The sequence below is a fragment of the Rhinolophus ferrumequinum genome, chromosome 16, assembly GCF_004115265.2.
Source record: "Rhinolophus ferrumequinum isolate MPI-CBG mRhiFer1 chromosome 16, mRhiFer1_v1.p, whole genome shotgun sequence".
NCBI classification, from domain to species: Eukaryota; Metazoa; Chordata; class Mammalia; order Chiroptera; family Rhinolophidae; genus Rhinolophus; species Rhinolophus ferrumequinum.
In genome coordinates, this window is record NC_046299.1 from 46810578 (window position 1) to 46838531 (window position 27954).

Below are 27954 nucleotides of genomic sequence, written 5' to 3' on the forward strand. Positions count from 1 at the left end.
TTTTACCTATGTTCTTGTAACCCTAGTTTAGCAATTTGAAAAATCACTTTCGCATATCTTTGTGGATTTCCAAGTTAAATAGGTGGAAATTGTTTTGTTTTGTAGGGGTGGCATTCTATATCACTAGCATTTTTTTGGGGGGGTGGGTGGGTGGAACATTGGGAAACAGTGTTTTTCCAGGACCCATCAGCTCCAAGTCATTGTCCTTCAATCTAGTTGTGGAAGGCGCAGCTCAGCTCAAAGCCAGTCGCCGTTCTTAATCTTTAGTTACAGGGGGCGCAGCCCACCATTTCATGAGGGATTTGAACACCTTGTTGTTGAGAGCTCGCGCTCTAACCAACTGAGCCATCCGGCTGCCCATCACTAGCATTTTTGAAAGCTTGTTAATCTTGGACTTAGCTTCATTGGAGTTGTTGTTTTAGAAAATGAAACACATTCATGAGTTATCCACAGATGAGAGTCTGCAGAAATTCACAACAAATGGCCATGATCCCTTTTTGTGTCCTGATTCCAAACTCTTTTCCAAGGAATGTACAGCTGGGTCACACTAATTATTAATATGTTTGCTTGTACACAACCTCCTGAAGTAGCACAAATTTACCTTTTATAAATGTCGATGTCTGCTTTGGCTGTTACATTTTGCTATTGATACTTCTGGACTCACGTCTTTGAGTAGTGTGCTGAGGAAATAAATTAGCTATAAAGAAAGATATCTATATCTTAAATGACATAGGAGAATTCTTAAAAATTTTACAGGTAATTGTGTATATGATTATAATGTAAAATATTATGTAACATTGTTTAGGGGCTTTTTCGTCTTCCTTTTGGGAAAATCTAGATACTTTCATTCATTCATTCATTAATCCAACAAATATTAAGTGTCAATTATGTGCCATGTAGTTTTTATTATAGGTACTAAGATTAAAGCAGTGAAAAGGAAAAATTCCCTGCCTTCACAGAGCTTAGAGTCTAGTAAGGAACACAGACAATAAACAAAAATTCCATAAAAATTATGTGCCAAAGAAATTATAAATATGATGTTATAAAGAAGGGTGCACAGAGGAAAGGAACCCAATCTTGTGAGTAGATTAGAGGTTTTTCCTGAAAAGTGATATATAAGCTGAGACATAAAAGACGATTAGGAGTTAGCCTAGCAAAATGAGGTATGGGGAAAAGTGTGGCAGGGTGAGGGAATAGCAAATTAGAAGCCCTTAAGGCAGCAAGACAATTGTTGATTTAAAGGAATTGAAGAAAGTGATAGCACCCACCAGAACATAAAGAGTGAAGAGGAAATGGTTTGAGATAAGTCCAGGGTCTAGATTTTGAAGGACTCCTAGAACAGGCTTCTAAAAGTAGGTCCCTGGATCAGCAGTGTCAGCATCACGGGGACCTTGGTAGATATACCAATTCACAGGTTCCACCTTGGGCCTACTGATTCAGGGTCTGTAGGGGTGAGGCCTATACAACTGTATTTTAACAAACTGCTGTTTGTTTCTATGCAGAGCATTTCTGCAGTGTCTTCAGAGATCTCCTAACCTAGAGGGACATTCCCCTGCTCAGTCCTTGACCCAGATGTTGCAATCTCCGGTTAACATTTTAGCACCTGTTCCTCAGTCCCTACTCCAATAGAACAACCCTCACAGACTCTTTCTGTTGGAGTCATCTCACCATAGCATGTGGGATCTGTCTTGAGATGAAAAACCAGCTAATTTATGTCCCTAAACAATATTGGTACAGAAGTATTTACAGGTGAAATGACAAAAATCCTGGATTTACATTGAAATAATCCAAGGTGGGGAGATATGGAGAATATAAGAGACACATTTGCCATTTGCTGATAAATTGTGGAAGCTAAGTGATGTATACATGGGGTTCATTATACCAGTCTCTCTACTTTGTGTATGTTTGAGTTTCCATAATAAATTGTTTTTTACAAAAAGGATATTAGTAAGTTTTACAAGTTTTAAAAAATTTTTTAAGTGAAATCATATATATATATATTCTTTTGCTACTTGAATTATTTTTTTCCCTAAAAAGTATATCCATGTTGTTGCACATAACTCTAATTCACTTGTTTTCATTACTATATAGTATTTAACTGTAAGACTAGAGGAATATATTATTGGTGTGCATTTAGGTTGTTTCCAGTTTCTTTCCTAATATGAACAATGTTACTATAAACATTCTAATATATTCTCCCAGTGCATGAGTGTGTCCAGGCATGGAATTGCTGGCAGAGTATGTACAACTTTCACTTTATAATAATACCAAATTATTTTCCAGAGGAATTGTTTTAATTTACATTCCCACCAACATTGTATAAGAGTTCTGGTTGTTCTACATCATTGCCAACGTGGATATTATAAGATTTAAAAACTTTTGCCAATCTGATGGGTATGAAGTATTATCTTGTTATGATTTTAATTTTCATTTCCATAGTTACTAATGAGTTGAAAATTTTTAAAAATACGTTTATTGACCATTCAGTGTTCATTTTCTATGGAGGGTCTGTTTACATCTTTCACTCATTTTTCTGTCAGTTTGTTTCTTCTTTTCTTATTATTGACTGTAAGAAATGATTTTTCTTATTGATTTGTAAGACTTTTAAAAATATGATTAGGATTCTAATTATATGACATATATGTTGTGAAAATATCTTCCCACAGTTTGACTTGTCTTTTTATATTTTACATGGTACCTTTTGATAATTAGCTATTCTTAACTTTAGTGTCAAATTAATTAATTTTTCTTTTATGGTTTTGGTTTTTATAGTTTACGTCTAAATTAAAATTTTTTTCCTAATCTCAAAGTCATAAAGATATTCTTGTATATTACCTTCTAAAAATTTTATAATTTTGTCATTCTCATTTAAGCTTTTAATCCATTTAAAGTTGATTTTTGTGTGTGGTATAAAACAGGGACCTGTTTCAATTTTTTTTTTTAAGACTGGATAACTAATTGCTCTAGGTTATTGCAAAGTACATCTTTTTCCACTGATCTATAATGCCAGCTCCATCATAAATCAAAATTCCATAAATGTGTGGGTCTAGTTCTGGGCTCTGTATTCTTTTTCTTGGCTTATTTGTCTCACTACAGTAGATTTCTTTTCTCCCCTTCTACTGCCTCCCCACCACTCTGGTTCAAGCCATGGTTTCTCAGTCTAGTTGTGTAGGACACAGCTCCCTGGCCCAGGCTGGTTTTTTGAGCCGTGTGCTCCCCTCGGCTGAGGCACCTGACTGTTGGTCAGCAGCTCACAGCAGCTCTCCCCGGCTGCTGGCCACTCACGCTGGCCCACCGGCCGCTCATGGCAGCACACGGTAGCCCACGGCAGCACACAGCAGCCCACAGCTGCTCACGATGGCTGCTGGCCACTCACGTTGGCTGCTGGCTGCTCCTGACAGCACAGGCCTACCTCCGGCTACTCATGGCAGCCCAGTTCCAAGGAAAGCTGTTGTTCACAATCTTAGATGTAGACGGCGCAGCTCACTGGCCCATGTGGGAATCGAACTGGCGACCTTGGCTTTAGGAGCACAGCACTCCAACCACTTGAGCTACCAGGCCGTCCCACAGTAGATTTTTAATAGTTCTTGATTTCCACTTTTTTCATTTAAAAGACTTTGGGCTATTCTTGGCTTTTTGCTCTACAATATAAATTTTAGAATCATCTTGTCAAGTTCCACAAAAATTTTTAAAAATCTAAGATTTTCTGAATTGTATTGAATTGGTAGATTGATTTAGGGAAAATTTGACATCTTTAAAATATTGAGGCCTTATATTCAGGATGTTGGTGTATTTATCTATTTAGGTATTCTTTAATGTCTTTCAATAAAGATTGGAATTTTTTCTTGGAGTCTTAAAAATCTTTGATTAGATTTATTCATAGGCATCTCATTTTTATGCTATTATAAATACCTTTTTGAAAAATTACATTCTATGTTTGTTATGTATAGAAATGTAATTGACTTTGTATATTGCCTTTCTAACCAACAACCTTGCTACATTCATGATAATTTATCTATAGATTTTTTTTGGGGGGGGTGGTGGTCCTCCTCCTTTCTATATTTCATTTTCTTGCCTTGTTGAGCTGACTAAGCCTTCTAGTACAACATTGGATAGAAGTGGTGATACTGGATACTATGATCTTGTTTATGTTTTTAAAGGGAATGACTCCCATTTTTTAACATTAGGTAGGATTTTGTAAGTTCCTTTTGTTTAAGAAGATTAAGATTTTTTTTAAATCATAAATGGATGTTGAATTTTATCAAACATATTTTCTGGATCTATTGAGATTATTACATGATTTTCGTTCTTTATTAATATGGTAAAGAATATTGATTTTATAATATTAAGCAAAACCTGAATTTTTGGGATAAACAAATCAACACCATGAAAGAGGCTCCAAATTAAACAAATAGAAGAATTTGTTCTGAAAGAAAGATTAACATAGTAAACAGAAGGAAGAACTATAATTTAAAATACGTAACATTAAAAAGATTCAAGTACATTGAATCAACAACAAAACTAGAAAATTTAATACATTCATTTGTTTACTCATTCATTCAAAATAATTTATTCGGTACTCACTATGCATCAGAAACTATTCCAGGCACTTGGGATTCATCAGTAAATAAAGTAAAATTTTCTTGCCATATTTTATTCAAGATGAGGTGAAGGAAATAGAAATAAACAGTAAATATATTAAAGAAGTAAACTATAAAAACCAAAACCATAAAGAAAAAATTAATTAATTTGACACTAAAGTTAAGAATAGCTATTATCAAAAACTACCTTGTAAAAATATAAAAAGACAAGTCAAATTGTGGGAGGATATTTTCACAACACATATGTCATATAATAAGAATCCTAATCATATTTTTAAAAGTCTTACAAATCAATAAGAAAATATTATTTAATAAAGAAGTAAATAAAGTAGTAATTTAGTAATAAGTACTATGAGAAAAGAAAAGATAGGAATTCTAGAAGGAGAAAATAAAAGTTCTAGTCAACCCTGTCCAAAGTATTTAGTTTTTAAAAAATTTTTTTTTTGGAATTATACTCATCTTCGCATTTATTAATCCTCCCTTTTGTTATGTCTAAAATTGGCTATGTAGGGATAGCCAGTTAGCTCAGTTGATTAGAGCATTGTGCTGATAACACCAAGGTTGCTGGTTCGATTCCTGCATGGGCCACTGTGAGCTGTGCCCTCGTTAAAAAATAAATAAATAAATAAATAAATAAATAAATAAATAAATAAATAAATAAAAATAAAATTAAAAATAAAATAAATAAAAATAAAATAAAATAAATAAAAATAAAATAAAAATAAAATATGTAGTAAGGGGTAGTCTTGGTGATTTTATATTAGCCAAATGCTTGTTTATGCTTTTCTTAAGTTACCAAGATGTTACCACCTGGAAGAACTCAAATTTTAATAAAATTTTAAGCATAGATAAATGTTTCCCACCTGCGCCCCCACGCTCCCATGATTGGAATATAGCCATTGGATATGAATACTTGTTTAACTCAGTAACAGTCAAACAGGACATATAAAACACCAAATTGTGTCACAAAATCCAACATAACTTTGAGTCCTATTAGAAAACATCTGCTATTATCTTATTGTCCCCTGTACTCCATTGCACTCTATATATGAAGAGTCACTCTGATGCATGGAGAGAGCTGAAAATGTTAGTAAGTAAACATACTACCTTTTATCTGTTTCAGGCCTTACACGCTACACTTAAGAGATCAGGCATTGTTAGATGAAGATGGTTACAGACAATCAAGGAAAGATCTTTTCTAGACCCTTAGCCTTCTTGAAAAATGAAAACAAAACAAACTTGAGGCTATAATAATCCTGATTTGAATTCATTCATTTAACGTTTATACAACTAACATTTTTTGAAGCAGCTATGATGTGCCATATCTGGTTAGGAGCCAGATAAACAAGTGGCAAACAAAACAAACCCTGTAATGTTTATTGTCCAGTGAGAGAGAGAGATATTAAAAAAATAAACTTATAAATAAATATGTAATTATAAGTGATATAGAGGTTCTGTAAAGGAAACAAACATGGTATTAGGAGAGTCAACAATAGGAGGTGGGCAGGAACACTGGAAGAGCTGGAGTAGGGCTAAAGAAAGGCTCTGAGTAATCATTCTTTTAATGAACATCATTACTGGTGAGTCAGAATAACACATCCAAATTACGTTTAGAAGTCATTAATGTGCTAAAACAATGAGTCATAATACTTATCTAAGCCATATTTTAGATAAAAGAATAACCTAACAGCAGAATGGTAATATGCAACCCAAAAGTCCAGTTAAATCTAAAAAATGTGTCTCTTCAGTGTTTTAATTCCTAGGCTTGGTAGCTAGCCAAAGTAGCAGATCTGGCAAGCTATCCTTAGTGCATTAAAGGTGAGTTCTTTATCATCTGGACCTGCCCCATTTCCCCAGATCACTGACTCATTTCTGCTGAGCCATGAATCATTGCCATTCTGTAAGTGTCATGAGGATTTGGCGTTCTAAAAACATGTAGCTGGGCCAGGGCGTTTCTATGAAAGCATTCCCTAACATGGATGGACATTTGAAGCGAGTATGTTTTCCTCCTTATTCTCAAAAGTCTTCGGGGTAGCTGGGTAAATTTTAATACTTTCTCAGAAGGCAGCCTGACCAGTGCATTATTTCTAAGTGGGTCCTGGTATTAAAGTCAGAGTGACAGTTACTGATTGTTCTTTGGGGGTGGCTAAAGCCATCCTGGCCAGCTGAGGAAGGACAAAACGCTCTGACAGAGTTTGGGCATTTGAACCGGTTCCACTATCACCTTCTGGCTGTCCAATTGCTCATAGATGTTTCCACTCTCATTTTGGTAAGGAAGAGAAACATTATCTAAAGAAATGAGATAACCTTATAATGTTTATATAAGGAAAGATATTTATTTGTTTTTCAAATATTTATATTTGCTTTATCAAATAAATACAGGTACACGGCCTACAAAGTCAAACAATATTAAAGAATGGACCACTTTCAACTCTTTTTGCAGTTTCCTATTTCTTTACTTTTAGATTTCTAAATAATACGAGTATGTCTGTGGTTCTTAAACTTTTTTTGTTCTCAGGACCTGTGCACAGTCTTAAGTTATTGAGGCCCAAAAGAGGTTTTGTCTATGTGAGTTATAGCTATAATTAGCATATTAGAAATTAAAACTGAGACATGTTTTAAATAGTTATTTATGTATTCATTTTTAAATAACAATAATAAAATGCTAACAAATAATTTTATGAAAAATAACTTTTCAAAAAATATTTAGTGAGAAGAGTGGCATTGTTTCACATTTTTTGCAAATCTCTTTAATGTCTGGATCAATAGAAGACAGCTGGATTCTCACATTTGTTTCAGCATTCACTTTGTTGTAATATGTCATGTGGATCGAAGTTAATTTTAAAAATCCAGCCTTATATAAATATATAGTTAGAAACACGAGGAATAGTTCAGTAGCCTTTTCATATAATGCAGCTATTCTTGTTTGATACATCATCAAAGCTCAACTAGCAGTGGTTTCTTAGAAATTGGTTGTAATGTGGTATCTGAAACTATAGCAATGAATTTTATATTCTCCTATACTAAAACCCTTTGCTCGTCTTTAACTTTGAATGGATGACGTCATCCATTGGTCATTTGGAAAATGAGTAATATATATCTTCCAAACGTTGACTCATTTTATTATATGATATTTTTATAAATCACATTTATCAATATAATCAATGATTTCATCAAAAAGTCTTTAAGTATAGGGAGTCCCTAAACTTACTGTGGGGGATACAAGTATTCCAAAACTCTAACTTTTCCTTGAAAGCTCAAATTTTTTCATTGGCAACAAATGTTATGAGCTATCTTTACTTGGACTGACAGGCTTACTTCCTCCATTTTTGAGAAAATGACTGCTGAATCTCCAAGTCTGAATAACCATAATTTGTCAGTTGCTCTTTCAAGTTAAAATACTGTTTCATGCAGTAAGTGCCTATAAAATAATCACACAAATGCTCTTCCATATCCAGTAAAAATGCTTTATGCTACTTCCTATTTCACCACCCAGAGTGTTAAAAAGGTGTGGACTCAAAGTTGACATTTAATAAAAGTAAAGATTTTTACTGCTTCATCAAGGGTTTTTTAAGTAAAACAGGATTAAAAAAAAAAAAGTGAATCTGGTGGTGAAGAACACAATGACCATTAGTCAATTTTGACAGTACCTTAATTTGTGCTGCAATTTTACCCACTGTGGCTTTTGCACCATCAATGTAAATGTCAACACAGTAAAAAGGGAAATAATATCTTAGTATTGTATGAAAATAGTTTTGTTTTCACAGAAAGTGAACTATACTTTGAGAACGACTGCAATGTGCTTATCCCACTATTGCCTGCTGTGCTGATGTTAGCTATTTTCTATTGACTTCCTCTTGCAGAAGATGGGGGTTTAGCACCTGTTCACTAAACCAGCACCTCCACTGTTACTTCCTTCATTGGCTCAATATAATCATAGCACATTGTTGTTTTAAAAACTTTAATGTTTACCTCTTTGTTTCTATGTATTATTCACTAACAAGCCCAGCCGGCTAAAATGAGTATCTTCTTGCTCACATAACTTTTTATTTTAACCGGGAGTTGATTGCTGTCTTGTTATTTTTATGTGCTTAATTCTGTGTCCCGTCACAAATGTGTCTCAATTCTCCAATACATTTTAAAACCATCTCCTAAATATTCCGTGCCATGCAGTTCAGTCATCAGGCACATTTGTTTTTTCCTAGAGAAACACCTCCTAAAGCCCTTCTTCCTCTTGCTCCAATATGGAGCAGCCGCTTACACAGCCAGCAACTCAACCTGCATTCTGGGGCATTTCCTAACTGCTCAGAAGAGAAGATGTGACTACTGTGGGGACCTAAAGGCTCATTTTCCAAACTTGAAATCAGTTACCCTATTTTAAGCTTCATGTCTCCTTCCTCATTGTTAGTGTGTTTCCACAACCCCAAACTTGTATCTCCAAATTCTCAAACTTGGAGAGTTCTGATGCACAAATTGGCTTCTTTCATTGACATCCCCAAGGAGGCACTTGGTTTTCACATTTTTCAACTCTCTTGGTTTTTCAATCTGCTTACTAACTTAAAAAAGTTTTTGAGGTCTCAGGTCTGCTGTCATCTCCCTTTCCATTCTTTTCATCCTTGTGCTTTTATACCTTTTTAAAATTCCTTTATTCTCATTCTAGGGAAATTTTAGGACGGGGGTAAAGATAAACACACTTGATCAAGATGTCATGTTTGATTGGATGCTCACTATTTGTGTTTAGAACTACAGAAGCTCTGAGAGTTTGTTCATACAAGCTCCTCAGGGTCTTGTTGAGATTTATGCTTTGGGAAATTTATAAACCCCTTTCAGCAGCTGCATATACCACTGCTGCCACAACAGATCAAAGACTAGCATAGAATTTGATGAAGCAAATAACAAAGTACTTACAAAATATTAACTATTAATTCTTTCCATCATTTGATCTTTCAACAGATTCAACACACATTTTCTGAGGACCTACCATGTGCCAGGGTACTGTTGTAGGTGCTGGGATTATTTGGTGAATAAGACTGATAAGGTTCTCTCACGAACTTGACAATGTAGTGAAGGGAGCAAACAATAACAAAGTAAATAAATATATAAGGTAATTTCAGATAATAATAAGTGTTCTGAAGATAACAAAAAAAGGTAACGTGATTGAATGTCTGAGGATCAGGGTGGCTACATTAGAAAGAGGGTCAGAGAAGGCCTCTCTAAGGAGGTGACATTTGAGCTGAGGCCTGCCTGATGAGAAGGATCTGTATTTGTAAAAATCTGGGAGAAGAGGAACTCAGGAAGTACAAAAATCCTAACATGGACAATAGTTCAATGTGTTCACAGAATAGAAAAAGACCAATGTAGTTAGACCATAGTGAAGGGAGAATGATAGGAGAAGGGACCCAGAAGTCAGGGCTGCAAAGGCAGATATTGATATTATCCCAAACAGAAGTGATAATTGAAACTATGGGATGAGATAAGATGGCCAAAGGAGAGAATATATAGAGCACTGTACTAGGCAGCATGGATGCTGCAAGAGCATATAAGGTATTGCCCCTGCCTTCAAAGAATTTGCAATCTAGTGAAATTGGTGAGACAAGACAGATTCCCAAAATACAGCCTAATACAGGACAGTGTGTAATCACACTTTTTATCACATAGTACAGGTTTTTAAAAATATGAAGTTAGAAAAAGTAACAACCATTGAGAATTTATGGTAAAGGTACTTTGTGTAGGAAGTACTTTGTGTATCTGAGCCAAACTGATTGATGTTACAGTATTTGCAGTAGCTGAAAGGCAGAGGAAGAGAATCTCAGAGAGAAAAACATATAGGGGTGAATATGACATATGGAACAGTAGAGAAAAGCTTGACTGTTGGGAAGTGGTCAAATAGGTGAGTTTTCTTAAATGTCCTTTAAAATCTTGCTTTAAAAATGATGGTGGGGGGAGAGAGATACAAGATGGTGAAGTAGATAAAGGCTGTGCTTGCCTCATCCCACGAACACATCAGAATTACAACTAAATTATAAAACAATCAACCTAAAGAACCATCTGAAGTCTAGCTGAACAGTAGTTTTATAACTAATGATATAAAGGAGAAGCCACATTGAGATTGGTAAGAGTGGTGGAGATGAGAAATGAGCTGGCACCAAATTTCCATGTGGCAGATGAAAATTAGGAGGGATTTCTTGGCCACAGAGCTTCCCCCACAGAGAAGCAAGGGACCCCAGCCTCACATTAGGGTCCCCAGCCAAGAGTACTGAAAAGAGGAGCCCCCACAACATCTGGCTGTGAGGAACCATGGGGATTCCAACCATCTGGATGGGACAGAGGCTGCGGGGAAACCCAGATGTCCTCTTAAAGCACCTGCACAGACTTGCTCACAGGCACTTACCCTGGGCTCCGGCAGAGGGACAGTGACTCGGGGGGCATAAGAGACATAAGGAAAGACTGAGTTGTGTGTCTGCAGGGCAAGGACTGGAAGGACAGTTGCCATGTTCCCTGTGTTGAGCCCTTCCCCCATGCTCATGGCCAAATCTGAATCTGAATTGGTCTGGTGAGCTCCACTTGCTCCACCCTGGTGACTCACTGAGACCTTGCCACACCCAACTCCATACTACATGAGCTGAACCTTATGGGAGCTGGCAGTTGGCAGCAGACCTCAGAGTATTCTGGCTTTTTATGGAGCTGCCCCAAACCTGGTACTGGTGGCAGCCATCCTCAGTTCATAGCATGGCCTCTCCCACACACCTCCAGGTCCAGCACAAGCAGCAACCAACCATGAATTGCTTTGTAGCTCCTACAAGGCACCCCCCGGCTGGTCACAGGAAATTGCCGACCTGGGCCTACACTGGAGCCCCTCCCAAGATGCCCCAGAATCAACATACTTGGAGGTTGGCTTCAAACTACAGCAGAGCACCATCCAATTAGCCACACAAGTGGCACACTGAAATGGTAGTCTCAATGGGCACCAGAGCTCACTGGGGCAAATCCCACTTAGTGGGGTAAGCCCCTGCACAGCAGCCTGTAAGCTGTGGATGTGGCCAAACCCCACAGCCAGTCTGAGGGTCAATCCCACCAACTGATATGCCAAGAGCAATCAAGGCTCAAATATAATAGGACACACACAGCCCACACAAGGGAGACTCCTGGAGCACCCACCCCAGGGGACCAGGGAGACTGTGCCACTGGGCCCCCCAGGGCACCTACTACATAAGGCCATCTGGCAAGACTGGAAGATGTAGCCAATCTACCTACAACATAGAAACGAACACAGAGACAGCCAAAACGAGGAAACAGAGAAATACATCCCAAATGAAGGACTGGAGAAACTCCAGGAAAAAAAACTAAACTAAATGGAGGCAAGCAACTTACCAGAGACAGAGTTCAAAATACTGGTTATAAAAGTGCCCAGGGAACTTAGAAGTTCAACAAAGAGGTATCAATCATAAAAAAGGACATAGAAACCATTAAAAAAAACGAAGAAAAACAGTCAGAAGTAAAGAATACAATTATTGCAATGAAGAATGCACTAGAAGGAATCATCAACAGACTAGATAAAGCAGAGGATCGAATCAGCAATTTGGAAGACAAGGTAGCAAAAAACACCCAACTGTACCAGGAAAAGGAAAAAGGAATTTTTAAAAAAGAGGATAGCTTAAGAGACTTCTGGGACAATATCAAGTGTAACAACATTCACAGCATAAGGATACCAGAAGAAGAAGAGAGAAAGCAAGGGATTGAGAACCTATTTGAAAAAATAAAGACTGAAAACTTTCCTAACCTGGTGAAGGAAATACTTACAAACAAGCCCAGGAAGTGCAGAGAGTCACAAACAAGATGAACCCAAACAGGCCTACCCCAAGACACATTATAATTAAAATGGCAAAGGTTAAAGACAAAGAGAGAATCCTAAAATAAGACCTAACCGGAAAATAAACACTAGCATGATTTTTCAGGATGCTTGTAATATATAATAAGCCCTAATGTGTCTTTTGGAGCAACAATTAATATAAGACCTGGTCTTGTTTTCAGGGAAATATGATAGGGCTTGTTTTATATTACGAGCATCCTGAAAAATCATGCTAGGCCTTATTTTCCAGTTAGGTAGTAACTTATAAGGGAGCTCCCATAACACTGTCAGCTCATTTCTCTACAGAAATTTTGCACGTCAGAAGGGATTGGCAGGATATATTCAATGTGATGAAAAGCAAAGATATACAACCAAGACTACTGTACCCAGCAAGGATATCATTTAAAAATGAAGGAAAATAAAGAACTTCCCAGACAAGAAAAAGCTAAAGGAGTTCATCATCACCAAACTAATATTACAAGGAATGTTAGAGGGACTTCTTTAAGATTAAGAAAAATAATAATAAAAAAATACATATGAATAAAATGTCAGTAATTACATATCTATCAACAATTACTTTATGTGTAAATGGATTAAATGTTCCAATCAAAAAAATAGGATGGCTGAATGGATAAGAAAACAAAACCTAAAAGAAAACAAAACCCTTGCTGCCTACAAGAGACTCACTTCAGATTGAAAGACACACACAGACTGAAAGTAAAGGGATGGAAAAAGTTATTTCATGAAAATAGAAATGGAAAGAAAAAAAAAAGTTTCAATAGCCATACTTATACCAGACAAAATAGACTTTAAAACAAAAGCTATAACAAGAGACAAAGAAGGACCCAGTAATCCCACTTCTGTGTATTTATCCGAAGAAATCCAAAATACTACTTCAAGGGGACATGTGCATCCATATGCTCATTGCAGCATTATTTACAATGGCCAAGATGTGGAGGCAGTCTGGGTGCCCACTGACGGATGAATGGATAAAGAGGGGGCAGTACATATGTATACAATGGAATATTGCTCAGCCATGGAAGGGAATGTGTTCTTTCCAACTGCGGTGGCATGGATAGACCTGGAGGGTATTGTGCTGAGTGGAGTATGTCAGACAGAGAAAGACAGATGTTATATGCTTTCACTTATATATGGACTCTAAAAAACAAAATAAACAAATGAACAAAACAGAAACAAACTTGTAGACACAGAGAACATTTTGATGGCTGCCAGATGGGAGGGGGGTTGCGGGGGTAGGTGAAAAAGGGGAAAGGATTAAGTACAAATTGGTTGTTACAAGTAGTTATGGGGATGTAGGGCATAGCATAAGGAATATAATCAATAATATTGTAATAACTATGTATGGTGTCAGATGGATACTAGATTTCTTGGAGTGAGAGATGGAAGGGGAGTTGGTGGACAGGGTGAAAACGGTGAAGGGATTAAGAAAATTGGTTGTTACAAAGCAGTCGTGGGATGTAAAGTAAAGTATAGGGAATGTAGTCAATAATACGGTAATAACTATGTACAGTGCCAGGTGAATACTAGACTAGTCAGGGTGATCATTTCTTAAATTATAAAAATGTCTAACCACTATGCTGTACACCTGAAATTAAAATAATATTGAATGATAACTGTAGTTGAAAAAGTTTTCAAAGCGGGGAAAAGGTGAAGGGAAATAAGAGATTCAATTTTCCAGGTATAAAACAAGTCATCAGGACTTAATATACAGTATGGGGAATATAGTCAATAATGTTGTGATAGCATCATACGGTGTCAGATGGTTGCTGGACTTATGGTGATCACTTCTTTAGGCATATAAATGTTGAACAACTATGGTGTACACCTGAAACTGATATAATGTATGTTAGCTATATTTTTTAATAAAAATCTTTTTTAGAAAAATGATGATGGGGGATTAGAGAGAATCCCCCAAAAGCTAATACTCTATATGTACCATGCTGCACCTTACTGTTAAAGTTTTAACTATACATCTTGGGGTTCTTTTCACATCAGCACATATTGATCTTTCTTATTCTCATTTTAGAGCTACATAGTGTTTTATCATGGGGCTGTACCACAGTTTATTTCATCAGTCCACCAGTGATTGGGTTGTTCCAATCTTTTGCTACTTAATTGAGTAACCTGTATAATTGTCATCTCTATGGTAGATTCCTACAAGTGGGTTTGTTGGGTCAAAGGATAAATGAATCTGTAATCTTGGAAGGTATTGCCTTATTCCTTTCATAGGCATTGTACCATTTTACATTGTTACTAGCAGTGTGTGCGAGCAGTCAAACTTTTATACCTTTGCCAATTTGTTACATGAGAATGTTTATTTCCCTGTAGTTTTAGTTTCTTTTTCTCTTATTATGCACCTCCACATTTTAAACATTATTTCATGTGCTACTCTGTGTAAACTTTTGGCCAAGAGATCTGTTATACTAAAAATTTCTAACTTCAAGTATATAGAATTAAAATAAATACCATAACTTATACAGATATTCTTAACTTAGGTTATTTGCTAGTGTTGGGTCACTCCTGAGAGAATATGACCTCTCCTACTTACTCTGATGACTCAAGTAACTAACAAAATAATTTTCCTTTAGCTAGGTCAGATGCAATTTCATAGTAGAGAATGAATGCACTCGATTTAATGAATCTTTACTATCCCTTAGATTTCTCTCTAAATAAGTTAAAGTAGTACTTGCTTAAAGTATAACGTAGAAAGCTGAAAGTCTTTTTAGAAGAAGCCAAGTTCCTTTCAAAGACCCTTCACTGCATGGTTGGCTGTATTTGCCTTCTCATTCATCTTTTCTCAATTGTAACATTCATTTTTTTTTTTTAACTTTTTTATTTGTTTAAGTAAGTTTTTCCAGGATCCACCAGCTCCAAGTCAAGTAGTTGCTTCAATCTAGTTGTGGAGGGTGCAGCTCACAGTGGCCCATGTGGGGATCGAACTGGCAACCGGGTTGTTAAGAGCACCACGCTCTAACCAACTGATTCAACAGGCTGCCACTCAATTGTATCATTGTTAATAGAAGTCATTTTCTAATTTCCTGAGTAAAGTGTCCTTGTTATTTGAATACTGCCAGCTCTTCTCATTGTTACAATCAAAGTATACCCTAATAGTGGATTGTTTAATTTTCTAACTTTAGGTTTGGCAGTTTTCCTCTTAGGGAACATCTGGAGCCATCTATGTTATTAATTCTCACATTTCAGTCATGTCCCGTATTACCTTCCTTGCAGGTGGTACTGTGAAGGCAAAGAGCTTGAAAATTCCCCAGACATTCATATTGTCCAGGCAGGAAATCTGCACTCACTGACCATTGCTGAAGCCTTTGAAGAGGACACAGGACGCTATTCCTGCTTTGCTTCTAATATCTATGGGACAGATTCAACTTCTGCTGAGATTTACATAGAAGGTAAATGCTCATGAACAATGGCACTTACTTGTAAGACATATATTATAATAAGTAAATATTCACTGAGGGCCTATTCTACCACACACTCTTCTAAGCAGTGAAGGTAAAGGCAGTGAATCAAATAGACAAAAATCACTACGTTCATGGTCAGATGGAATTTACGTTGTAATAGAAAATAAATGAGATTGATTAACTAATTAATTAAAATATGATAGATATATGAAATTATTCTGATCACCAATTCCAACATGTGTGTGTTGGGGGTGGGGGTTTCCCACACCAACAAGCAATTCTCAATGACACCGGTTGGATGTCCTACAATTTAACTCAATTGTGACACCATTTACCTGGAGATAGTGGCACATCCAATAGGGTAAGTGCTCAGTCCTACAAGATTGCTCCCACCCCACTTCAGATGCCAATTACAAGCGTAGGTCCCCAGGTTACCCATAATTTCTGTCTGACGTGCCTACAAATCAGAGGTTCTCATGACCCCCTTCTCAGATTTAATTAATTTGCTAGAGTGGCTCACAATTCAGGGAAACACTTACTTACATTTACCAGTGTATTAAAGGATACAATAAAGGATACAGATGAACTAGATGAAGAGATACATAGGGCGAGGTCTTGGGCGGTCCTGAGAACAGGAGCTCTGTCCCTGTGGAGTAGGGATGTGTCATCTTCCCAATGTGGAGGAGTTCAGCAACCTGGAAGCTCTCTAAACCCCCACACTGTTGGGATTTTAAGTTCCTCATGTAAGCATGATCAATTATTAACTCTATTTCTTGCCCCTTTTCCCTCTCTGGGGAAATAGGGATTGGGGCTGAAAATTCCAAGCTTGTAATCATGACTTTGTCTTTCTGGTGACCAACCCCATCCAGGAACCATAGAAGAGTCCACCAGAGTCACCTCATTAGGACAAAAGATGCTTCTAGTGCTCTTATCACTTAGGAATTTACAAGAGTTTTAGGAGGCCTAAGTGTTCGTAACTTAGGAAATTATTAATATAAGGGTTTTAGGGGCTCTGTGCCCGGAACCAGGGGCAGTGACCAGTATACATATTTTTCCTCTTATCTCACCGTATATATAAACACTATGGAAGAAATAGCAAGAAAAAGGGGTAGGGGTGTGTGTGTGTGTGTGTGTGTGTGTCGGTGTGTGTGTGTGTGTGTGTGTCGGTGTGTGTACGTGCGCAAGAGCATGTCGGTGTGTGTACAAGCTCTTCTTGTTAGGGTGATCAGGGAAGACCTCACTAAGTGACATTAAGTGAAGACCTGGAGGATGTAAAGCGGTGAGCCACAAGTATGTTCAAGGAAAAAGCACTCCAGGCAGAGAAATCGGCAAGTGCAGTGGCCCTGAGGTGGGAGTGTGCCTGTGTTAATTAAGATACAGAGATGAGCCAATGTGGTCAGGGTGGAGTGAACAAGGAAGAAAGATCAGATGAGGTCAGAAGTTCAAGATGGGCTCCAGGTGGGAAGAGGCAGGTGAGCAGATCATGCAGGTCCTTGTAGGTCACTGCAAGGACTTTGGCTTTTACTCTGAGGGAGATGGAAACCTATGGAGGATTCGGAGCAGAGATGTGACGTGATCTGACTTAGCTTTTAACAGGATCACTCTGGCTCCTGGGTGAGAATATACCACAGGGATTCAAGGGTAGAAGAAGGGAGACCATTTGGGAGCCTTGGACAGGCATTTCCATCAGCACCAAATTTATATGACTAATTTTAGGGAAGAAATCAATTTATGTTATTTATATATCTATGATAAGTTTTTGTTTCTATTTATCTCATGCCCTGATTTTTTTCTGGGAACCATTCTTCAGCACTTTTATCAACAATAATCACTTCTACCTTATGTATGCCTTGGTTTCAGTACTTAAATATTGTATTATTGTGGTATAAATGCCCATTTACTAACTAGATTTGTAAGTCTGATACTGCCTCATTCTTCGTGTCTCCAATATAGTACCAAGTACATAGTGGGTATTTGATAAACATTTATTGAATAGATGCATGAATAATGATAATAATAATGAATAATGTATGAATAGACATGTGTTGTATGTTTTCATCCTCAAATTTTTGGAGTATAATAAATACCTCCAAATTTAGCTCTGTTTTATCTTCCTGGAATTCACTGTCTTGAGAAGTAAATCCGGATCAAAGCTCTGCTAACAATGCTGAGATTGGATCGCTGATTTTTAAAATTTGTGGCAACAGAGCTTCAAACTCTCCCACTCCTAAGATGAAGTGTGGCTTGTTAATATTAGGACTGGACGGAAGAGCATCCACCTACACTTACAATGTTTGGAATCCAATGTAATCCCTTCTTTTATTGAATCTGTGTAGGCCAAGAGCAAAAGAATTTATGGATACCACAGAATGTCTGCGAAGACAGCTCTGTTAGTTCAAAGGCATCAGCAGGTGTTTTATATACAAGAACACTTGAAATTTGGACCAGTTAATTTGAACTCTATTACTAACTAGCCATGTGACCTTGAGCATGTCTTTCAACTACTTAGGGTCTATTTCCTCATCTGTAAAAGTGGGTGGTAGTGTAGGGAATCACTGAGTTCATTTTTAGGTCTTAAATTCCATAGGTCTTCAAATGCTTAGGAACCAGTTTAAGAAATTGTTGTCTTAAAATTTTCATGTCTGTTTTTATTTTTTTTCCAGGGGTTTCTTCTTCTGATTCAGAAGGGGACCCTAAGGAAGAGATGAATAGGTAATTCTAATTTTCTATCTGATAGCCTTAGCATCTTCAGATTCTGAGAAAGTTGCTAATTGGTTAGAACTTGAAGAGCGTGGCTCCAGGTTGTGACCTCAAAAAAAAAAATAAATAATAATTTGGGGGTAGTTGGAGAAAGCTCTACTTCCTTTGCTTATTTCAGTCCTGCCTAGCAGATTAATTTTATTATTCCATATTTAAAAAATGATGTACCACCTATGAAATATCACCTTACTTATATCTACAGAGTAAAAAACAGCCCAGTGTTACAAAAAAATTCATGTTTTCTGACTAAATAACAGTACTCAAGAACAAGAACACAAAACCTGGTGGTCCTAAATTTTATATACACGCGCACACACACACACACACACACATACATGAGTGATCTGGGCAAGTCATAATCTTTTTGCTAAACAATTGTACTAAGTATTGAACAAAATTACATCCATCTATTCATTACTTTCCACAACCATTGACTAAGCACCTGCTCTACACCAGACATTTCCCTAGATGCAGTGGGTACTAAGAAAAATCAGATGCTTCCTGCTTTCCCAAGATTCACAGTGTAGTAGAGGTAAATACACAGCAAATATAGCAAGAGAAGTAAACCAAGCATTTAGATAGTAAGAGTAATAAAATGTAACAGACTATGATATAATTATGTGTAGAGTGTAAAGGACTCGGCACAAAGAACTCTTTATTGGTTGGGGAGGGAAAGAGAGATAAGGAAAGGCATTGCAGAGTTGGTGACCTTGAGCTGAATCTTAAAAGAACAGTAGATGGACACCACCCAAAGGTGTTTCAGGCAGAGGAGCCTGTGGACAGAAATCATGGGAACCGGAAACAGACACACTAGCTGTTCCTAGAGACTACCCAAAACAAGTGGCAATATTAGGAAAACTGGTTAAAGAATTGTGAACTGTGTTTGTGTATTGTGTCCTCCCCTACAGAGGGTAATTACTCCTTAAGGACAGAAACCATGTTTTTTCCTCAAAATCCTTTGTGTATGTCTACTTTGGGATGATAATTTACTTTTAGCTTTTGTACAGATATGAAAATTCATCCTTTACCAGAGTAAATGATTTCTCCCTTTAACTCTCTTCCTTATCATTCTCATGACCTCTCTCCAGTTCCTCCTCCTTCTTTCCTGCCTCTTTATGCCAGTCACCTCCTTACCGGAAAATGCTCCAGGCTTTTCCTTTCTTTTATACAACCCGTTATTCTCTAAGAGATCATTCTGATCCTATCATTTTCCTGATTTAAAAAATTTATTATCTTTATTAAAATAAAAATCAAACACAAAATGAACACCAACATTTTTTAAAAATCTTGACATAGCATACCAAGCCTTATTCAGTAGAGTATCGACCAGGCTTTCCTGGCCCCTCTTCCACTCCCCCACTTCAGGCTCTCTACACTGCTGCCATCTCACTCAAACAATGTATGGTTCATTTAACCCCTTTGTTCAAGCTGTTCACTTTGCTAGAAATGCCCTAGCTCCTTCTCTGCCTGGCAAACTCCTATTTATCCTTCAAAACCCAGTCAAGTTCTACAATAAACTCCCCCCTCCACTGCACATTTATCACTCCTTCCTCAAGGCTCTCATAACACGGGTTACAAGCCTAATGGGTATAAATTTTAATATACAGAATTAAATAATATCTCATTTGTCTATTTTCTTTAAATCTACTTATAGTAGTTAGGATTTAGCTTCAGTTTTGTGTAATAGAGACCCAAAATAACAATGACTTAAATAAGACAGATATTTATTTCTCAGTTACATAAAAACATGAATTTGGATGGCAAAATCGCTCCACATTCCACTGGGTTCCAGTCTGCTTCTAGTTCTCTGCTTCATCTCATTCTAAGGTGTGGCCTAATTTCCTCAGTCTAAAACTGGAAGAAATAAAGGGCATGCCCTACCCCACTTTTAAGGTCATCTCTCTGACATCACGATCCCTCATATCTCATGACCAGAAAGTCATGTGACCCACTGATCTCCAATGAAGGTTGGGAAATGCAGTCTTTATTTGGAGTAGCCATACTTCAGGGCCACTGACAGCCTCTGTGATACTACATAATTCTGCTTCTGAGACCGCCCCCCCATCTTGTCTGGCTGGAAAAAAATTCAATCAGTTATTATTAGGTGTCTTTTTTCCCCTTCCACAGTTGTGCAAAGATTCCGGGGATATATAGATACACATAGTGTTTGATATTAAACACTGCTCTAAGCATTTTATATGAATTACCTTATTTAACCCTCACAAAAATCCCATGAGCGAAAAATGACCATTTCCCATTTTTGAGATGAGAAAGCTAAGGCAGACAGAGGTGACATCTAAACAAAAGGGAAGCCCATTCTGTCATCGGTCACCAATCTCCATAGATTATGGGAGAGAAGCCCACATCGCAGACCTCAAGATCCCTTTAAGTCCAGTGCTTTGTTGCTTCCTGACATACTTGGGTGCTGATACCTTTAGCAATAGTGGGACCCATGTAACTAAAGGGGCTGCCAGCCTGTCTGGACCATGGTTCTTCCTCTTGTCAGATTCTCTCTCTTCTCCACAACAAAACTAAAATAATTTCCCCTGTACAGCCTTTTCAAGAATATTTCCTGCCTCTCTTGCCCTTCAACTAATTTCTTTAATTTGTGTAAACTTGAATAACTCATTGACTCAGGCTATTTCTGCTTTCTGCCATGCCAAAATCCCAGAAGCAAAGATTTACAAAGCCTGGCCTCTTACTTGAAATGAGAGGGGGAGGGAAAATACAGAAGGCAACAATAAAACAAATCTCAAAAAATTATCTACTGCACATGCTCTCTTATAGCACTTGTCTTTAATTTCAGTTGTGAATATGCTAAAGTCCTCGGCTCCGCTAAAAGCAACTAACTCAAGGACAGGAATGCAGTCTTATCATCTTCCTGCTTACATTTAACAAAGTGTGTGACAAAGAAGCTCTCAGTAAACATTTGTGGAATATTGTTGATTGAAGATTTTTATTACATCAACTGTAAGCAGGGATAACATTACTAGCTTTGCTGATTTTTCACAATGATCAGTCTGTTTTATAATCTATATGTTAATCATTTCTCAGAATCCAGAAGTCAAATGAGGTGTCATCTCCTCCCACTACTTCTGCAGCCATTCCTTCAGCAGTACCCCAAGCTCAGCGTGTGCTGGCCCAGCCTAGTGTGTCAACCATTCATCAGGTACAAGAGTCTAAGTGATGTAAACCAATAGATGATTGAATAAAGAAGATGTGGTACATATAGTATATAGTGGAGTATTACTCAGCAATAAAAAAGAATGAAATCTGACCATTTGTGACAACATGGATGGACCTAGATGGTATTAGGCTAAGCAAAATAAATCAGACAGAGAAACACACATACCATAGTACCTCACTTATATGTGGAATCTAAAGAACAAAATAAACAAACAAAACAGAAATAGACTCATACATATAGAGAACAAACTGATGGTTGCCAGGTGAGAGAGGGGTTGGGGGCAGGGTGAGAAAAGTGAAGGGATTAAGAAGTACAAATTGGTAGTTACAAAATAGTCATGGGATGTGAAATACAGCATAGGGAATATAGTCAATAATATTGTCATAACTATGTACACGTATAGTGCCAGGTAGGTACTACACTATTTGGGGGGAATCACTTCATAAATTATAGAAATGTCTAATCACTATGCTGTACACCTGAAACTAATATAAAATAACATTGAATGTCACTGTAATTAAAAAAGAAAACCAAGAGTCTAAGTGAAACACAAGTGCCATGGACTGTACAGGCAGGCCCTGTGACCGGGGCCATCTTGGATGGCGTGAGCGCGTTCATCTCTGCTTCATCTTCCTAACCATCTTGCGCAATACACTTCTGTGATCATGATAGTCATTTTGTACTTCAGTGGTTCCTGTTGCTTTGGGAACATATTCTCTAGCATAAGCAAGTTTCACAGGAAAAGAAGCTCTTTACAAGTTAGTCTCTGATGGTGCAGCTTTAGGAAGGGCACTGATTACATATACAATGAGCTGCCAGCTCTCACACTGGCCCAGGACACTGTACATCATGAAACTCCATTTCATGGAGCTGCAAAGAATTCTGCTTTCTAAGATAGAGCAACCATGAAATTATTTTTTAGAAAACATTAAGGGCTCTCATCTTTCAAGTTGATGATCATGATGACAGGAATACATGCTTATTGTAAAAACATTTTAAAAATACAGAAGCATATTAAGTAAAAACTTTAGTCAGGTTTCTGCTCCTGTGCCCCACACCTCAGCGGTACCCTCTTTTAATAGATTCTAGCAGATAGTGCCTGGTATTTTCTATGCATATATACGAATATATATGTGTGGCATATACTTTTAAAAATATAAAATCATACTAATTTAAACATTTCTAATGTGTGATTGATATATTTGTTGATCTAAAACCATTTTTTAAAATTTAAAGTTACTTATCTAACCCATTTGATAATGCAGAGGGGTCACATTTTCGTTCTAATCCAGCAGTTTTCAAACTGTAATCTGTGGAGCCTCAGGAGTTCTATGAAACCTCTTTAGGGTGGTTAGGGCTAATTACATAGCTCTATATGTGAGGGGATGGGGATGGACGGCATGTATTTACAGCCACCATGACATGGAAAGAAATACAATCAATTTAGTATAAAATTTGAAGTCTGTGATTCATAGACTTAGAAAATGTCAGTCTTTTGGTTTTAGATTAATTTCATACATCAAATTCTGTAGATTTGTTATATCTATCTATCATCTATTTATCTAATAATCCTAGTGACAATAAATCTATTGTTGGTTCTCTTCTAACAGTGTCAGAGCCCTACCAATTATTTGCAAGGGTTGGATGGAAAACCTATCATTGCAGCTCCTGTGTTTACAAAGGTAATCAAACTATTACTTCTTTCTGTCATGGCTTTAAACCCAACACCATATCCAAAGTTGTAGGATCCAAGATTTTGGTCTCTTGTAAGTACAGTACAGTGTTTGATGGGTTTTTTGGTAGTTGTTACCGTGTCACTTGAAGTACCAGATTTCTAATAACAGTTTGTGTAATGAGAGCTATGACTTCCCCGCTCACCACATTGATGTCTACAGCCATTCTGTTGCTGTTAAACACAATACCCGCACCTCGGGGTCAGGTAATAGGTTTCTAGCCACTTGATACTCCGAAAGTTTCTCTGGACTTTCAGAAGAATTGGGTTGCACCAAAAGAATGTCTTTTGTGCTCAAGGAGGTGGAGTTAAATGTTGTTAGGAGGCTTAACGTAAAGCTTCACTCTACGACAAACAGTCCTATTTTTCTATTTCATGATATCAACTACTGTGGCGGCATTAATTCTGAGTCTCATAGTCTTCGTATTTTGAACGGGAAAATTCACTTCAGCACTGTTGTTTACAAGTGAAAAAAACAAGGAAGGGCCAGAGAGATTAAGCAGTTTATCCAACTTCGGAGAACTAGTTATGGTAGAATCAAGACTAGAAACAAGTTGTCCCCATTCTCAGTCTATTGTTCTTTCCCTTAAATAACATAGACTTTATTCATATGTTACCCAAAGCAAAAAATTAAAAGGTAAAAAAATTGAGTCACATTAGATTTTTTTGGTATTATGAAGATCACACAGACGAAATCTATGCCTGGATTTGTAGTTTATTATTTGTATGAACACCAAATTTAGGCCCAAAGAGATTATATCCTCTCAATAGTATGCTTTAATTTAGAGCAGTGGTTTTCAGTCAGGGTTAATTTTGCCTCCCAAGGGACATGTGGCAATGTCTGCAGACTTTTTGCGCTGTCACAACTGGGAGGTTGTGTTGTTCGCATCCAGAGATGCTACTAAACATCCTGTAATGCATAGGATGACAGCCTCTCACAACAAAGAATTATCCAGCCCAAACTGTCAGAGTCTTCAGGCTGAGAAATCATGGTTTACAGCAAAATGGTAAACATGGTATTTTTTCCAATGAGCAGTGATCTTAACGAAATAGTTAAATCTACAACTTCCAGAGATAACATCAATTTTAGGGGAGTTCCACCATATCAGCTCATCCAAGATGGTTTTCCAAAGTCAATCAGAGTCTACAGTGAGACATATTTATCCACATCTACATCCATACCAGTTGGGTAAACAGTCTTCTGTGAAACAAGATGCCTCTCAATTTTTCAGGTTCATTTCTTATAACTTGCTTTTGGAATTTCAGCTTTGCATTTTCGAAGACTTTAAGTAGGAAAACAACATGCTGCGACTTGGCAAATACAAGACTGATGAAGAGTTATAAGAGTGAGAGTGAGAGTTTGTGTGTGTGTGTGTGTGTGTGTGTGTGTGGTGTGAGATTACAGCTACTTGTAATTGCCTCTTATTTCACTGCTAAGTCACTCAGCCTTAAAACAGGGCTTAAGTGACCCAGAAATCAGGACACTTTAATTTGCCGTGCCCATTTGTCACATCATAGAGACAGTGCTGACTCTTCAAAGGCAAATAACCCACAGAATAACTTATGCCTAGTCCCAACTGAAGTCTCCTCCTCTCTTCTCTTCCTCACCACCATCCACTCAGCCAGACAACGGAGAGGTGTCCTTTTCTCCCTCCACTCACTTTCAAATCTTCCTAGATTCTGTCTTCCCTGCTTTTGGATTACCTGGTATATATCTCTGGTATAACATTTAGCATAATAAAGCTGTTTGCTTTTCTCTCTCTCCCAACCACCTAGAAAGCTATCTCTAATATCAAGATAGAAGGCCATACAGGTAATAGGTCCAAAGCCATTTTTATTATTCCAAAAATTCCAACAGGACTTTAACACGTATTCTTTACATTTAATTTTCATGGACTAGTTAAAGCAACAGGTTTAGCTGCTTTTATGAGTTGACGCTGATTACCTCCTTCTAATTAGATGCTGCGATTGGCAGATAGCTATATGATTTTGATAAATAAAAATGGGGAAATGAATTAATCATTAGTATATGTTGTTTGTTAGATAAATCTCCCAACGCATTTTCTCCATGGTGGGAAAATGGTCCCCAGTACAGAGACCCAAACTCTGCTGAGGATTTCTCAGCCCTCAGGATGTGTGCTTTTGCCTCCATAAATGGGATCAGGATTGTTCAGATATAAGGCACTAGGATAGGCTGTGGCTCAGATTCCAGAGGGATTTAATCAGCAGCGGTGTGCTTGCGTTCATTTCCAGCAGTGAGGGCAGGATTGAGGTCATAGTCACTGCCAGTGTCATTAGAAAATTTCTGAGTCATAGCCACGGGTGATGGTAATCACGTGGCATGAGCCGCGATCACTGATCATTTGCATAAGTTTGTTCAGGTTATTCCTGCTCTATTTGCTTCTTTAGGAACTTCTGGCCTTTCAACCCCCATGACTCACTTTCTGCACTGACCAACAAAGTGCTTATTTGCAAATATAGTAATGGCAAGAAGCCAATTTTTAAAAAGCAATGATTAGACAGCAGAGTTTTACTTAACTCCTTGTGCCTCCTTTGGCGATAGGGAAGTACTGGTATTATCTTCTTTTTTAAGGAAAGTTAAAATGAAAAGGAGGGTTGCCCAGAAAAACAGTGGTAGAGTCTGAGAGAAGACTGGGGTTCCACCTGTTAGTTTACTGCTCTGCTCATAGGTGCTACCTATGTTTTAAAATATTTTATGGAGATAGACTATTCTCCATCCTCTACACAGTATTAAAAACACTTTCACTCAGTTTATGGGCTTAAAAAAACAGCACTCACACATTTCCTGATTGTGAAGGGAAATAGATGATCAAATTAGAATCGTACTCCTATCTCTGCTCCCACTCCAACAGCAGCTGCTCTGGCGGGTTTTCAAGGCTGCAGCAGCCCTGGCTCCAGCTGCTTCAGCAGTAATTTGAAGACTGCAAGGGGGCAGGGGAAGTGAGAATTTGAAGAAGAGTTCTTCATTATATAATATCAGAGACAGGAAACCTTGAAATAACTGGACCTATGGCTCGATCTAGATTTCTGAAGATTACATGAGCCCCTCTCCCCAACCTGACAATTCTAGAGACTTTTCTGACTCAGCTATTGCATTGGGTACGCGCGACAATCAAAGAGGAAAAAGGTCTTCAATTAAACATTTCTTTACCCGTAAAAATTGCTCTGGGGACTGCCGGATGGCTCAGTTGGTTAGAGCGCGAGCTCTCCACAACAAGGTTGCCGGTTCAATTCCCACATGGGATGGTGGACTGCGCCCTCTGCAACTAAAGAATGAAAACAGCGACTGTACTTGGATCTGAGCTGCGCCCTCCACAGCTAGATTGAAGGACAATGGCTTGGAGCTGATGGGCCCTGGAGAAACACACTGTTCCCCAATATTCCCCAAATAAAAAAAACTGAAAAAACAAAACTGCTCTGATCCAACTCCATCCTAAAGCATTATACACATTCACTTGCAGCATCTTCCAAAGTGCAAAAATATCGACTGGACTAAAAAAAGACTGAAATGACAATAAACTTTGTAGCAGACATCTTTCTTTCTTTTTTTTTTTAAGGAGGGCGCAGCTCACAGCGGCCCATGAGGGGATAGAACCCACAACCTTGGTATTATCAGCACCATACTCTAACCAACTGAGCTAACCAGCCATCCCTGTAGCAGAATCTTTTAACCAATAAAAGGACACCCTTTCCCAAGGATGCCCCTGCATTGTATTTGTGGGTATAGATCTACTAAGCAGGAACTGTAACCTTTCAACTCAGCGCTTGGCACAAAGCAAGCACATAGTAATATTTATTCTGTGGTGAATAACTTCCATTTCAGCTAAGAAAGAATTATTATTAGGTTGGTGCAAAAGTAATTGCAGTTCAGAAGGTTAAAAATAATTGCAAAAACCACAATAACTTTTGCACCAACCTAACAATTTTGTAATTTTGTGGCTTCAGGGTGCCCTTAGGAGGAATAGAGAAAAAAATCCAGTGCCAAATGGCCGTGGAAGACGTGCTTCTCGAGGCTTGGTGCTATCAAGTCACCCTACCAAGAATGTCTTCCCAAATGATCAGTATGATGATGCCACACAAGCCAGATTTGCACTTTGATACTGTTTACCTCAGGAAGTTGTAGACATTTGGTTTTAGTGACTTTAGTCCAGATCCATAATTCCTAGTTAAGACTAACTTCATCTTTGCCAGCTGAGGAACGTTTCATTTGTCTTATTCATCTTCAGCAAAATCTAGATGATTATGAATAAGTTTGCACACACTGTACACATTATGCCATTAGTAACAGCCTGAGACCATGTGTCGAACATGGCACCGTCTACACTATGTTCAAATAGCGTAACTGGTTTGGGCCCTGATGTGCAGCA

General features: G+C 37.7%; 1 protein-coding gene across 3 annotated transcripts in view; it reads left to right on the plus strand.

The window, feature by feature from the left end:
* MYPN (myopalladin) overlaps positions 1 to 27954 on the plus strand; it is an 88374-nt gene that overhangs the window by 20107 nt on the left and 40313 nt on the right. For all 3 annotated transcript variants that reach the window (XM_033131060.1, XM_033131059.1, XM_033131061.1), the window contains 4 exons: positions 15700 to 15875; positions 18551 to 18599; positions 21702 to 21816; positions 23445 to 23516. In XM_033131060.1, coding sequence (XP_032986951.1) covers positions 15700 to 15875; positions 18551 to 18599; positions 21702 to 21816; positions 23445 to 23516 — 412 coding nt within the window. The remainder of the gene's footprint in view (positions 1 to 15699; positions 15876 to 18550; positions 18600 to 21701; positions 21817 to 23444; positions 23517 to 27954) is intronic.